Source organism: Eptesicus fuscus, chromosome 2, assembly GCF_027574615.1.
Source record: "Eptesicus fuscus isolate TK198812 chromosome 2, DD_ASM_mEF_20220401, whole genome shotgun sequence".
NCBI lineage: Eukaryota > Metazoa > Chordata > Mammalia > Chiroptera > Vespertilionidae > Eptesicus > Eptesicus fuscus.
In genome coordinates, this window is record NC_072474.1 from 72,963,559 (window position 1) to 72,977,812 (window position 14,254).

The window sequence follows — 14,254 nt, forward strand, 5'->3', positions numbered from 1 at the left end:
ATTTGCATATTACTCTTTTATTAGATAGGACTAGAGGCCCAGTGCACAGCATTCATACACTGGGGGTGGTGAGGGAAGGGCAGTCCCTCAGCCTGGCCTGCGCCCTCTCTCAGTCTGGGACCCCTGAGAGGCTTCCGCCACCGCGACTGCACTCGCCAGCCCTGAGCCTGGCTTCTGGCTGAGCAGCGCTCCCCCTGTGGGAGTGCAATGACCACTAGGGGCAGCTCCTGCATTGAGCATCTTCCCCCTGGTGGTCAGTGTGCATCATAGTGACCAGTTGTTCCGCCATTTGGTCGGTTTGCATATTAGCCTTTTATTACATAGGATTATATAGGATTCTTGCTTCTTTATACTAGCACCATGACAAAAAAAAACCTCTAAATCATGGAATTTCATTTCATGCCAGAGAAAGAGTAATATATAAAATATGAAAGACAGAATTTTATTTTAATTGCCACAATTTTAAAAACACGGGGTGCTTTTAAAATGAAATATATGTGACATCAGTTATAATAATCTCTTCATCCCATAACATTTCCAGCCACTAAACAATGTCTCTCTTCAAAAACACAATTTTAAAAAACCAAAATATTTCCAGTCAGCAGTAACATTCCAGGTAATGGCAGGGCCATCAAATTGTAGTAGGAATGTTCTAGATTATCTTATTTATTTTGTGGCTGTTTTTTTATAAGCAGTATTTTTCTTTAAATTATTTATTTATAACTGATTTTATTTTTGAAAAAATATCTAAGCCATTTAATAAAACTGAACTTCTTATTTGGTTCTGTTTAAGAACTAAACACTCATGAGAAATTACAAGGTTGGAATGGTTAAAAAATAGAGCTAATAGTAAGCTTTCTTCCAGACTACCATTCATTTTAATATTCAGTCAGGAATACTAAAATTTCCGGAAAACGGAGCGGCTGAGTTAAAATTCAGTTTATACAATTCACTTAGCCCACCTTTTCCGTGACAGCATGTTTTATATTATTCTGAAAATGCAGCTGAGGGCAGTGAATTAGAAGCTCCCTTATCTACTCATTTCTCTTAATACTAAAAAACGACTGGGGGTGGGGTGGGAGAGACCTACTTGTACCAGCTCAATGCTCAGCAACTCTTCCCACCATGCCCTCATTTTTCAGTACTCCATACAAATTAACTTCTCCCTTCTCAGATTGTATCCAGTCATGACATTTATATGAAACAAAGACAATGACACAGAAGACAGGACCCTTTACAGAAAGCTCTGGTGAATGCAATAGAATATAAATAAGACAGTCTTTCATATTGCTATATAATGAGGTTCATGTCCCACCTGGAATCATTATTCTCCTTAGCTAACATTATCATATAACTAAAGATCAGATTGTGTGTTTAAGTAGAAAAATAACAGTGAGCCTTATTTTGATGATCATTTACAAGCTGGATACCAGCTCACATACCAAGCAAATACTTCACTATAAGAGATCTCAGAGCCTTCATGTGTTAGTCTGTCCTAATTCTGACAAACTACCATGTCGAAAGCATACTCCTTGATGTCCTCAATAATCTACACCTCCGCTGATTCATCTCAGTTGTTTCATCACAACATTATTACCAAACCATCCCAGTCCATCAGAATCCATGTATATGGAGCAAGCAAGGCATCTTGGCATTTGTAGCTTACAACAGCCACTGAAATCTTTCCAACAGGACCGCAAACCTGCCCAACTGGATAAAAAGGGTCATTGTGAAATGGCTGTGGCGTATGAACTTGAGCATGAAGAAGTATGGAGAGGGAGTTTAAACAAAAGGTGACAAGCGATGGAGTAAAGGTGAGACTGGTAAAGAGAGCAGCAGACAGCCGGCCCTGCATTACCATTATCAGGGCTGGCAAACATTCTACTTGCACTGGAGACGGTCTTCCCAATGTCAGCCAGGGAGCGAAGGTTGGACTTCTTGGTTTGATGCCGATGCTTCCGGAGCAAAGTGTAGGTCACCTTATCCTTAAGGTCAGGTTTCAAAAGGCCTGTCTCAATCTGATGGTCAACAATCATATCTGATACAAAAACAAAGCAAAACAAAAACGAAACTCAGTCACAAGACCACGGAGTCAATTTTTTACTCTAACTTTAAAGATGTCATCCTCAAATTTAATATCAATATACTATTTTCCAAATTTCAAACTTCCCACCTTATGAGAAGGGTAAAGATACAGGTACAGGAATTTTGGTATTAATGAGAGCTATAAATATTCCAGTATTAATTATATTTTTGGAGAGGAAAAATTCTTGTTCATTTTTTTAATCCCACTCAATAGTAAATACACATTAATCAGTTCTTCTATGAGTAACAGCATAAATCAGCAATTTACATTTTTCAATTAAAGGAAAAAAAGATAAGATTAGAAAAGTTCATGTACTCTATCATAGCAAGTGTGCCAGCAATATAAATGATATAAAAAACTTAGAGAATATGCAAAATTAAAAGTAGTGACATTATTGATGTTTTAAAATATTTCCTCAAATTCTTCTGTAATGTTCTACTTTCTTTATAATGGGACCCAGTAAAGGAAAACAATGCCTTCCCATATCAGGTTATTTGAATACCAATCAATCCAATAAAAGCAATTAAACTACAAATTATGCCTTAGTCTTATCTCAGAAGGGATGCCTATTCTTGTTTAGATCCAACATAACCCATTAGTCATTTTAAGGTATAACCTGACTACAATTTTCTATGAAATTTTAATATCTTATTCTTACTACAAAAAAAATTAAATATTTTATTAGTTCCTTTTTTAGGAATGGTTTTCACTAGAAAAGATGATTGACTGTGTTTCATAGAAATTGCTCCATGGGTGGCTCTGCTGAAGGACAAGTTTTACTCTAATCATGAATAAGACAGTGACTAGGATGTACAGTACGGCATAGGAAATATAGTCAATAATATTGTGATAACTTTGTATGGTTCCAGGGGGGTTCTGGAAATATTAGGGGAAACACTTGGTTAAGTATATGATTGTTTAACCACTATGCTGTATACCTGAAACTAATACAAAATAACCGTGAATGTAAACTGTAACTGAAAAAAAAATTTTTAAATTTTCAAAAATATGAAATCCTTTTTCTCACAAGTCAGCGCAAATGTACCCTGGTGCACCCCATCCTAATGTCACACATTACAATTTGACATTTCCTCTGTCCAAAATAGGACTCAGCACAAAGCATCACAGAATTTGTGCAAGACATGCAATGGCAGGATGCGGGTAGAGCTTTTGTCCCTGCATAGAACCAGAACAATGCACCCCATGCCCACCTTTCCAGGTACATGGGTGCATCTAGCACATATCAATATTTTCCTTGGGCAAAGTTCTCAGTTTACAAAAATGGAGAAGAAAACAAAACTCCATGCTACTTGGCTGCAAAAAGGAAGAAAAATTTACCCTTTGTGACAGCATGCATGGAACCAGAGAACATTATGCTAAGTGAACTAAGCCAGTCAGAGAAAGACAAGTACCATATGATTTCACTCATATGTGGAATCTAATGAACAAACTGAACTAACAAGTAAAATAGAGAGACAGACTCCTAGATAGAGAGCAGGCAGACGGCTCTGGTGTCGGGGAGGGGGAGAGGGATTGAGGATTGAGCAAGCAAAAAAAAAAACAAAAAAAAAAACACAGAAAATACTCATGGACACAGACAAGTGTGGTGATGGCAGGGGGTGAGGGAGGAGGTGGAAGAGGGTATAGGATGGATAAATGGTGATGGGGAAAAAATAAAATAAAATAAAGGCGGTGGGGAGGAGAGAATGAGAGAAAATTGACTGGAGCTGTTAGGATAACAGCATCTCCCAAGCATTCCCAACCTTTTGTAAGGTTAGGAATATTCAAGGGGATTTGCCGGGGCATGACCAAACCTCTCAGCAGCTCAACTTTACAAAGCAAGCACTCACAGACCTGGCCTCATAGCCTAGGACTAGAAACTAATGATTTACACAGTGTACAATCAACTATTTGGGAGCCAAACAGAGGCGGAATCCAGATTTTCCATCACGTGCCTTAGATGCCATAAATATCACATCACGCTGGACCACTTGGTAGGGAGCCTGGGCAAGGCTGGAAGAGTCTCTCCCATCAGAATTTTTGGTTTGACAATGGCCTTTCGCTCTGAATACTTTTAACTATGCAAACCATGCTCAACAAAACTCTCAGAACTGATTCTGAAATTACAATGAACCCTCTGCTCCACAGCAAAAGTAATTAGGTGCTACCAAACACAACTCCTCTACTTTCCCTTTAAGTCTTGATCAATGTGGAAAGTCCAGTTGACAGCGGAACCACAAAAATAAACAAACAGCCCCAGCATATCGGCTGCAAGTGTTATCAAACTCCTAACCTAATTCCAGGGTTGTGGATTAAAGTGTTTCTTATCTACCCTTCCTGGCAGGGCCTCCCTCTGTTCTTGCCCTCCCTTGTAATCTCCAACCAAGCCTCCAATAGGCACAGCCAGCCCTCTGTTACTAAAGCCTGGAAATCACCAGTTAGCACAGGTTAAAACATCTGTGTGGCTTATGCCTTTCATTAAGTTCCCATAAAAGTGGCCCACAGTGCAGGGAACTCTTTAAGTATCAACTACAAAACCTTTCAAGGAAAGTGGGGGCAGTAACATCTCATAGCTACACTGAAATTAAGCCTTCAGTGTCAAAACTCCACAGACGTTACCAATTGGGAAAGAATGTGCCAACCCTACATGATAGCAAAGAGCGTCCAGTTCAACCTCCTGTTCCACAGATGAGAAAAGACTGGGCAAGAGAAACATGTTCACAGACATAGCCCAATTAGAGGCAAAATACCCCAAAATAAAACCAGGTTTTCTGGCTCACAGTTTAGATTTTTTTCCGTATCACACAATACTTTTCTTTATTTGAAAAGGAAGCTCTAAACCAAAAAATATATATATATATTGATACATGCAGAGCTTCTGCAAACCAACAGAAAGATGGCCATGCAACAGAAAAAAAAAAAAAAAAAAAGCCAAAGGAGACATTCTTTTTTTTTTTTAATATATATTTTTATTGATTTCAGAGAGGAAGGAAGAGGGAGAGATAGAAACATCAATGATGAGAGAGAATCATTGATTGGCTGCCTCCTGAACACCCCCCACTGGGGATCGAGCCCACAACCCAGGCATGTGCCCCTAACTGGAATCGAACCCGGGATCCTTCAGTCCACAAGCTGACGCTCTATCCACTGAGCCAAACCAGACATTCTTAAAGGAAATACAAACACCCAAGTTAACGCCAAGACTAACAGACAATTTGAACAAATTCTCACAATATAACCAATTACGAGGTCTCTGTTAATCTATTAAAGTGGCAAAATTTAAAAGGTGAATCCCCCGGGACATGAAGGATGTGTGCAACAGGCAATTCCACATACTGATGATGAGTGTAGTAACCAGTGCATTCTGTCCTAAGGCACCCACAGCCACATGACAAAGCCCTTTAAAATGTTCAAGCCCTTTGGATACGTCACCACTGGAAATCTGTATTAAGGAAACAGTTTCATAAGAGGACAAAAATGTTCACTTCTTTTTATTTTTATCTTTTAAAGCTGAGGTCTGGGGACCCAGTCCTGAGTGATCTTCATTTATTTCTTTTTAATATATATATTTCTTATTTCAGAGAGGAAAGAGAGGGAGAGAGAGACAAGAACATCAATGAGAGAGAATCATTAATTGGCTGCCACACTGGGGACTGAGCCCACAACCCAGATATGTACCCTGACCGGGAATCAAACCATGACTTCCTGGATCATAGGTCTACCCTCAACCACTGAGCACACATACCAGCCAGGACACTTCTTTTCTTTACAATAAAATTTTAAAGGCAATTCAATGCCCAATAATAGATTTTTTAAGTATTTTGCAGCTATTAAAATGATGGTTATATTTCTATTTAATGATGTGGAAAGAAAATTTGTATTATGTTTTTGAGTTTAGAAAAAAGCAGATTAAAGTGTAATAGTATGATCCTGTTTTGTAAAATAAATTTCATATCTGGAAACAGATGTACAGAAAAATTGCAGGAGGACAGCTCTGCATGATCAGATTTGTGGTATTTTGATTTTTGTGTTATATTTTTCTGGATTATTTAGAAATGAACATAGATTTGTGAAAAAAACAAATATATTACTATTCTGAAAATATAAAAGGTGTAACTAACACATCTGCTCACAGCCATAGCTCAGGAACGCCTTTAAATATAAAAATGAGAACTCTAAAAATAGAGCTACATTTTCCTAATCCATGTCCCATCATAATAAAATACCTGAAATGACATAATTTTTTTTAACTTAGGAGGGGAGGAAAATACCAATGCACTTGCTTCATATGTGAGTGACACTCTTTAAATGTAGAATTATAATGATAGTAATAATAAAGCTACCAAAATAATCAGTGTTTATCCTTTAAATACTTTAAAGACAAAATTTTCTACCAGCTTTAAGAAGGGATTCTGCATGAAGAAAACAAGAAGAGGCTCTGAGGAGAATCAGAATTGGGCTGAATTTTTTTTTTTATGCACGTGTGAGGCAAGGAACGACTGCTTAGACAGTCTCCCTCTGCTCATGACCAGGTTCCTTCATGCCTGCAAACTCGAGGCAACAGATGCCACTAAGAAGGAGTAGCAGGTGGACTGCAAAAAAGGCTAAAAATCTTGCTATTGTTTCTTTGATATAATCACACTTGTTATTATTACTTTTTCTTCTCATTTTTTGAGATAAATGGGGTGGGGAGGAGAATGTATCTCAATTAAGACATAGCTGCACATAATTCTCAATTCAGGACAAAACAACTCCACTTCACCCTCTGCTAAAAAAAATAATAATTTTTTGATAACCAAATAATGACAATAACTCTTCAAGTTGCCATTCTATCTTCTGTCATTTAAAATGAAATCAGAGCCTTGGCTGGGTTGCTCAGTTGGTTGGAGCATCATCCCATGCACCAAAAGGTTGCAGGTCCAATTCTCAATTGGGATGCATACAGGAGGCAACTGATCTATATTTCTCTCTCCTCTCTCTCACCTCTCATCTCTCTCTCATCTCTCTCTCTCTCTCTCTCTCTCTCTCTCTCTCTCTCTCTCTCTCTCAAGTCAATAAACATATCCTAGGGTGAGAACTAAATAAATACATGAAATGAAATGAAATGAAATGAAATAAGGGCTTTTCCCCCTTTCATCTTCTTTAACTTTCTGCAAGGTTTAGATTGTTTCAGAAGATTTTTAAGTATTTCTTTTCAGCCAGTTAGACTCTCTCAAACATGTTCTTTTCCTTGCACTCCTGCAAATCTGGTCCTTTCTTTTCTTTCTTTCACTTGTGAATTGTTTTTTGTTGTTGTTGTTGTTGTTGTTGTTGTTGTTTGCCTCTTTAATTGCCTCTGACTTGTTTCTCTGTATCATCAGCTCCACAATGCACCCCTGGCCCTCTCTTCTGCCTGCTCGCCCCAGGGACCGCAGAGCAAACCTATTACTAACTAATGATAGTACAAGGTGACCTAGTAGTGTCTAATTTTAAATTTTAATGACAATTTTTTAAATAAATGCATGGAGGTTATAGAAAAAGTTCACAGCTGATAACAAAAGGTAATGGAAAATTAAAGTGAGAACACAGAATGCTTGGAGACCCTTTCCTAAATGTAGTAAATACCAGAACCTCTCTGGTCATTGGCTAACAAAGCTCCACTATAATGTGGGACTATGTCCTCTACTTCAACTGAAAGGTCGGTTAGTTGCTGAAGAACAGAAGCTCCTTAAGATCTGGTGATGACTATCCCAAAGACAGTTTTACAGAAAGTCCAAGTATGTAATTCCACTTTAACTTTCGTCACCCTTGTTGACCACATCTAGGCACAGCGCAGAAGCTGTTAACTATTTCCAGATCCATCCACTACACCTTTCAGAATCTTTTCTCCTGCTCACGAAGTCCCTGAACATCTACCTGACTCAGTCTACACTCAGCCCTCTGCTAGGTGACCGGGAGAAAGATTTGGATAAACTCATGTATGCTGACATAGTTATGTAAGAACATAATAATCACACCTGAGAAGTCCACCTTCATCCTGCTTTTACAAAGGAGTAAACTGAGACCATTAAAGCGTTTAACCTTTTGCACTCGGATGTCGAGTGTGACTCGACACGGTTAGCATTAGAATAAAGGAATCGAGAAAAAAGCAAGTGAGTGCAAAGGGTTAAGGAATTTGCTTTGTCCATCCCACAGTCATCCAGGCTAGTAGACATAATCTTTCATTAAACTCCCTTCAACTGTAAACCCACCATCCTTTCTACAACACCACTCTGTGTCTCATGGAATTAATATATGACCTTTGTCAGACAGTGGTATATTTTAATACAGGACTCTCTGGGCTCGGTGAAATAAATCTCCAAATGATGAAATTTCAGGCAGTAATAAAAGCCTATGGTGAGACTTTTTCTTTTGAATATAGGAATCTTTCTGGTGACCTTTAAACCACACACATCTTCTCCCCTTAGACTGCCTATGCGTTGCCAGGACACAATTTAATGTCCATTTTGCCTTGCATGTATGCATTTCTAATGTATTTTTGCAACTTGTCTGATTTCAGACATTTTTGCTCCAGATGAGTTCTTGAAGTCTAAGAATACAGAGATTGCAGTTCTCACTCAAAAATCATTTTGATTTTTGCTAATCATAACACTCTAGATAATAATCTCTCGTGCAGACTTTAATAAATGAAAAAAGTTAGTGGGTGAAGAGTGATACCCATGTATGTTTAAGAGTGCATTGTAGTGCCAGTAGGCCATTAAGGAAGGATATTCATGAAACAATTCTGGCAGCCTGTTACTTAGGATGCTTTCAGCTCTGTAAGATGCATATGCAATTATAAAACCTTAAATCGCCAATATACAAATCATTCTGTTAGGAGACATGTTTTTGTTCTCCATGTTTCTGTTTATACTGAAGTATGAGTTGTATTTGTATGACTGAGATCACTTACTGTTCTATCCTAGTTTATTCATAAGATGATTTATAAGAAAAGCTGACGTATCCCTCATTGTAAATAAAGAACATACAATGTGAATGCCTTTATTCAATTTAGAATCCTAATGTTTCTGATTTTACACTCTTGTGGCTGAGATGTAGAAGGAGAAGGAAGAATCCTTACACTTATCTACCTCAAAGAATCACTTGGCTAAAGTAACAGTCGTCATTCAGCTATGGAATTTGAAAGCCACAAGAGTTTCAATGATAAAAATCTTTTTTTTTAAATAAACCCAAACAACATGATATATTTTCATATTTAAGTAACATTTCAATTTAGTTTTTAAAATCGACAGCGGAACAAATTGCCCAGAAAACCATCCCTTCCATTTGCTTCTGTCTTTGTAGGTGGGCCCCACCTCCCCTTGATACAATAATCCAAGATCTCTCCTCATATATCAAATGTCCATTTCTGCCTTGTCAAATACGAAAAATTGTACACAGAGCTGTATTTCCTACATTATCTTCTGACTAACTATATGGATATGGATTTGTAACTTATCCCGTTTGCAAAGTGGTAGATTTGCAAACCTAATTCCAGGGCCTGGAACAGTGTCTGGCACATTGTAGAAGCTTACACACCATTGCTGAATAAATGCATGAACTCATTAATTCTGTCCACCCAGCATCTTCACATTGGTCTTTCTCCCTTCTCATGCACCTTCAATATTCAGATGCATGAAAAGTATGGGGCTTCTTTGCAAATCTAACAAGCTCTCTGAAGAAGAAGGGAATACACATGCATCAGCCAGATATATGCCTCATCTGACAACAAATCTTTTCTTTCAGTATAAGTACTATAACCTCCCAAGTGTCTAGAAAGACACAGATGCCACAGGCAAGCCTTTTGTCTAAAGATAATTAAAGAAATTTTGCAGCAATCTGAAATTACACAGAAATTTTACACTAGTCCCTTTCTGTAGAGCCATGATCCACATCCTCTTCCCCATAAATCCCAAAGTAGGTACCCTGAAGACCCCCTTGGGAAAGTGTAGTCATCCCAACAGGTCCAATGGTCACCTGGTTATGGAATTTTCCTAGGAATAACAGGCAGAGCCCCTGCACCTGTTTTTGAAGGTGTGCTCAATGAGCAACACACCTATGCTGTTATTCAGTACACCTAGATCTGAAGGGTAATAAGGCCGCTTAGGCCATACTTCTGGTTCTGCTAGAAAATAAAAACAATTACTACTGTCTAGAATGTAGTTATGTGTGCCCAAGGTGTCCTACATGATGAGTTAACATTCACTACACAACACTAATTGCAAAAGATGCCAAAGCTGCCCTGTACCATTAGTTCACTGACTTGCGGGTGGTTGTACAAATGACACTCAGAACTAACGTGATCTGACTCAGTTACTAACCCATAAGTTAGCTTGCTGGCTTCTTGCTCCACACAACTTTTCTCTACCTACAGCTAAAGAAGTTTGACTTCCGTCTACAAAATCAGCCCCAACCCAGGAACTAGACTGTTTTCCTTCCTACAGAGGATTTAAACCCCATTGTACAGACGACAAAACTGAGGCCCAGAGCAGCTCAGTTCAATGTCTAAGGTCAAAGCTAGTATCCAGACATCCAGTCCAATATAACCAAAAATTGGGTGGGGTCTCCATTCAAAATATTAACCCTAGAAAATAGATGCATATCTATGTACATACAGTATAACCACAATATTAATTTTTATAAAATAACATAAAAATGGAAAGCATAAGAGAGAAGATTGAGAAACAAAACTGGATAAAAATACACCAAAATGTTAGGTGCAATGAATGACTTTTTAAATGTTCTTCTCAATATATGTCTGTATTTTCCAAATTTTCTGCAAGAAACATTATTAGTTTTCAAACATAAAAAAGAGAGAGAATAAATGTTCTAGAATATTCAACTCTGCTTATACTAGAAGTCATCAGCATTGATGGAAACTCATGAATAGGTAGGAAAAGATGAAAAAATGATAGGAACGTAAAACAACATACTTACCCACCAACTGTGGGAGAGAAGAAGCCTCCCTGTCAAGCATGATGGATCCTTTCTCCATACATGTCCTCAGCTCAAATAAGCTATGAAGGGATAATGTGGCCACGTGGGGCTTGCTCCATCTCTCACCACCCTCTTCCACTTTTTCTTCAAACTTAATCCACCTAGGAACATAAGATTCGTGAATAGCGATTAAAAGTATTCTAATTACCTTGGAAATGGCAACATCAACCTCTCCGTTTCCACCCCCATCAGCACTACCAAAATGTCTCCTTTCCTAGAGTCTTAAAAACTTATTATATCATTAATTGTGATGGGCGGAGGGGGTGGGAGGAATTAACCAGGGAACTTATATGCATAGCCCATTGACACAGACAATAGTGTGTTGAAGGCCTGGGATGGGCAGGTGTGGGGTAGATGGAGTCAATGGGGGAAAAAACAAAGAGGACATCTGTAATACTTTCAACAATAAAGATAAATTTAATAAATAAATAAATAAATAAATAAATAAATAAATACACCAAACAGAGTCAGTAGTCTGCACCTTTCCCTGATGAGAGAAAGAAAAATAACCCCAAAGGAACCAAAGGTTTTTTGTTTTGTTTTGTTTTGTTTTAAATATATTGTATTTATTTTTTTACAGAGAGGAAGGGAGAGGGGTAGAGAGCTAGAAACATTGATCAGCTGCCTCCTGCACACCTCCTACTGGGGATGTGCAGCAACCAAGGTACATGCCCTTGACCGAAATCGAACCTGGGACCTTTCATCCGCAGGCTGATGCTCTATCCACTGAGCCAAACTGGTTAGGGTGGAACCACAGGTTTTATATCTGTCTATCAGTAACCACAAAATCCTTTAGAATGATTTAACTATAAATTTTTTAAAATAAGGTAGAAAAATATGCATTACAGAATTATCCATGTAGGTAGAGCCTACATGGGTAAAAATAGCCACCACTATGTGAATTCACAAGGTAAATTTATAGAAGGTGAAATATCAGTTATAAACCAATATTTATCTTAAATATTTGAAAAACATGGTGTAAAGTGGTCACATGAATATAAAATTCCTTTTTAATGTCTAAAGAGGGTGAGCATGAGTTGCTATGTCTTACTTTAATATGTATTTCTCTGCTCACCTATGTTCCCTCCTTAAAATCTAGCTTCACATGTGTTTAAAAATACACAAGATCAATGAACAACACATCTTCTTCTTGATAACAGATCTATTAACCTTAGCAATGGAGCAAACAACCCTCTTTCAGAGCTGCTTCTTTCTGAGACTCCTGGACATTTTGATAGCTTAGTAATATAGATCAAAAAGTTTAATGGAAATAAGAGCAAAACCCACTTGACAGTTCTTGTGTCCCACACATTACACATATAGACTCTTCATACCCTGGTTAAAAATACACATTAAAGAAGAAAAAAGGGAAGCATTATCATTTTGCTATTCAGCATGATCCAAAGAAAAATGCTTTTTTCCTCTCACTTCAAACCTTCTAACAGATATTGAAAAAGATCAACAGAGGGGCATAAAAAATTGTTTTTCTACATTCTTCACTCAAAGGTTTAATGATTGAAAAATGTTTACCTAGAAAAGCTAAACGCTCACTAAACATGAGAACAAAGGGCAGAGATCAGAGGAAGCTCTACATAAGATATTATTTATAGACCGCTCACCACCCCCAGAGGAGGGAAAAAACACATTAGCAGAACCAGGAGGGAAAAGAGATCAAGAGATCAGCCACAGTGTCGTAGAAAATTTAGAATTTTAAGCAAGCCTAACATTCATGTGATTCAGAAGTATTTTAGCCATATTTGAAAAGTCTCCCTCCATTACCCCTCTCAGGAAGCCTCTCCCACCCAATAAACTCCCACTTGTCAATGGCAACCTTATTCCTAACCCACTCTTAATTCTAAGACCCTCCTCCTTTCCCCTGTATCCCAAAATATGTAGGCAGTGGAGACTTTTTACAGGCTTTCCTCACAAGTTAAAAAACAAACAGCACCACCAAAGTTTTAAACCTTCATAACTGGGCCTTGTTTATCTCTACAAAGTGATTGCAAAACATCCCAAGAAAGAACCAAAGACCCTTAATATTCATGTGTGTGTGTGTGTGTATGTGTGTGTGTGTGTGTGTGTAATTTAGTTCTTCACTTTGGTATTAGAACCATAGAAATAGAACAATGACAATTTTATATCACACTCACATAATTTGCCAAAACGATAAAAGGTAATTGGGGTTATTTTGAGAGTAATCATTTTATGGAGCATATTACATTGGTTAACTTTAGGTGTATTATCTTTTCATGCTTGTTGACAGAATCTCTAACCATGTTTGTTGGCAACTACTATGTGAATCACATTTACATTTGATGTTATAAGTTATTGCTCAAGATAAGACTCTAGAGGTTAGAAGATTATATAGTATATGAAACCAAGACAGGGTTACATAAAATTATGTAATTTTTAAAGACTGTAGTGACTCCTTATTTTTATTCCTAAGAGTATTCTTATTAGTTGAGGAATAGAATCTTTGGCCATAGAATTTAAGCCCAAGATGAATGACAAGAGTCAGCTAGAAACTCAGTGAAGGGAAGTGTTTTATACAGCCTTCAATTCCAGCTAATCTTTACTAACCAAGTCCCCCTTTTTATCATCTGCCATAAATTTATATTGCCAAAACCATTTCTTGAGAGAAAACTAACCCTCACTTACACACAGCGTGTGACAATAGCTCTATTTTACTATATTTAAACAGTATAAGTTTAATTTTTAAAAATTTTTAAAGGAGCAAAACCTCTGCATTCTTCTGTGATTGATCTTTTACTTCATTCCTCGCCATAGTGTATATTATAGGCAACCACACTGGACTTCAATATGACTTTGAATAAGTTTTTAAAGTATATTTAGAAATAATAAATCTTAACTAGCTTGGATTTATGGAATAGCATTACTCACCTTCCTAGAGGACATTAAGTCAAGATATAACAATCCTATATAATAAAACCCTAATATGCAAATCGACCAAACGGTAGAATAACTGGCAGAATGACCGGTTGCTATGATGTGCACTGACCACCAGGGGGCAGATGTTCAATGCAGGAGCAGTCCCCTGGTGGTCAGTGCGCTCCCACAGGGGGAGCACCGCTCAGCCAGAAGCCGGGCTCACGGCTAGTGAGCGCAGGGGGCATTGGGCCTAAGCCAGCAGTT

The 14,254-nt window shown here is 37.8% G+C and overlaps 1 protein-coding gene across 2 annotated transcripts in view; it reads right to left on the reverse strand.

Annotated features, from left to right (window-relative positions):
- SLC4A4 (solute carrier family 4 member 4) overlaps nucleotides 1-14,254 on the reverse strand; it is a 282,976-nt gene that overhangs the window by 169,142 nt on the left and 99,580 nt on the right. For both annotated transcript variants that reach the window (XM_008157468.3, XM_054728471.1), the window contains 2 exons: nucleotides 11,042-11,202; nucleotides 1,859-2,038 (listed from right to left, as the gene is read on the reverse strand). In XM_008157468.3, the coding sequence (XP_008155690.3) occupies nucleotides 1,859-2,038; nucleotides 11,042-11,202 (341 nt within the window). The remainder of the gene's footprint in view (nucleotides 1-1,858; nucleotides 2,039-11,041; nucleotides 11,203-14,254) is intronic.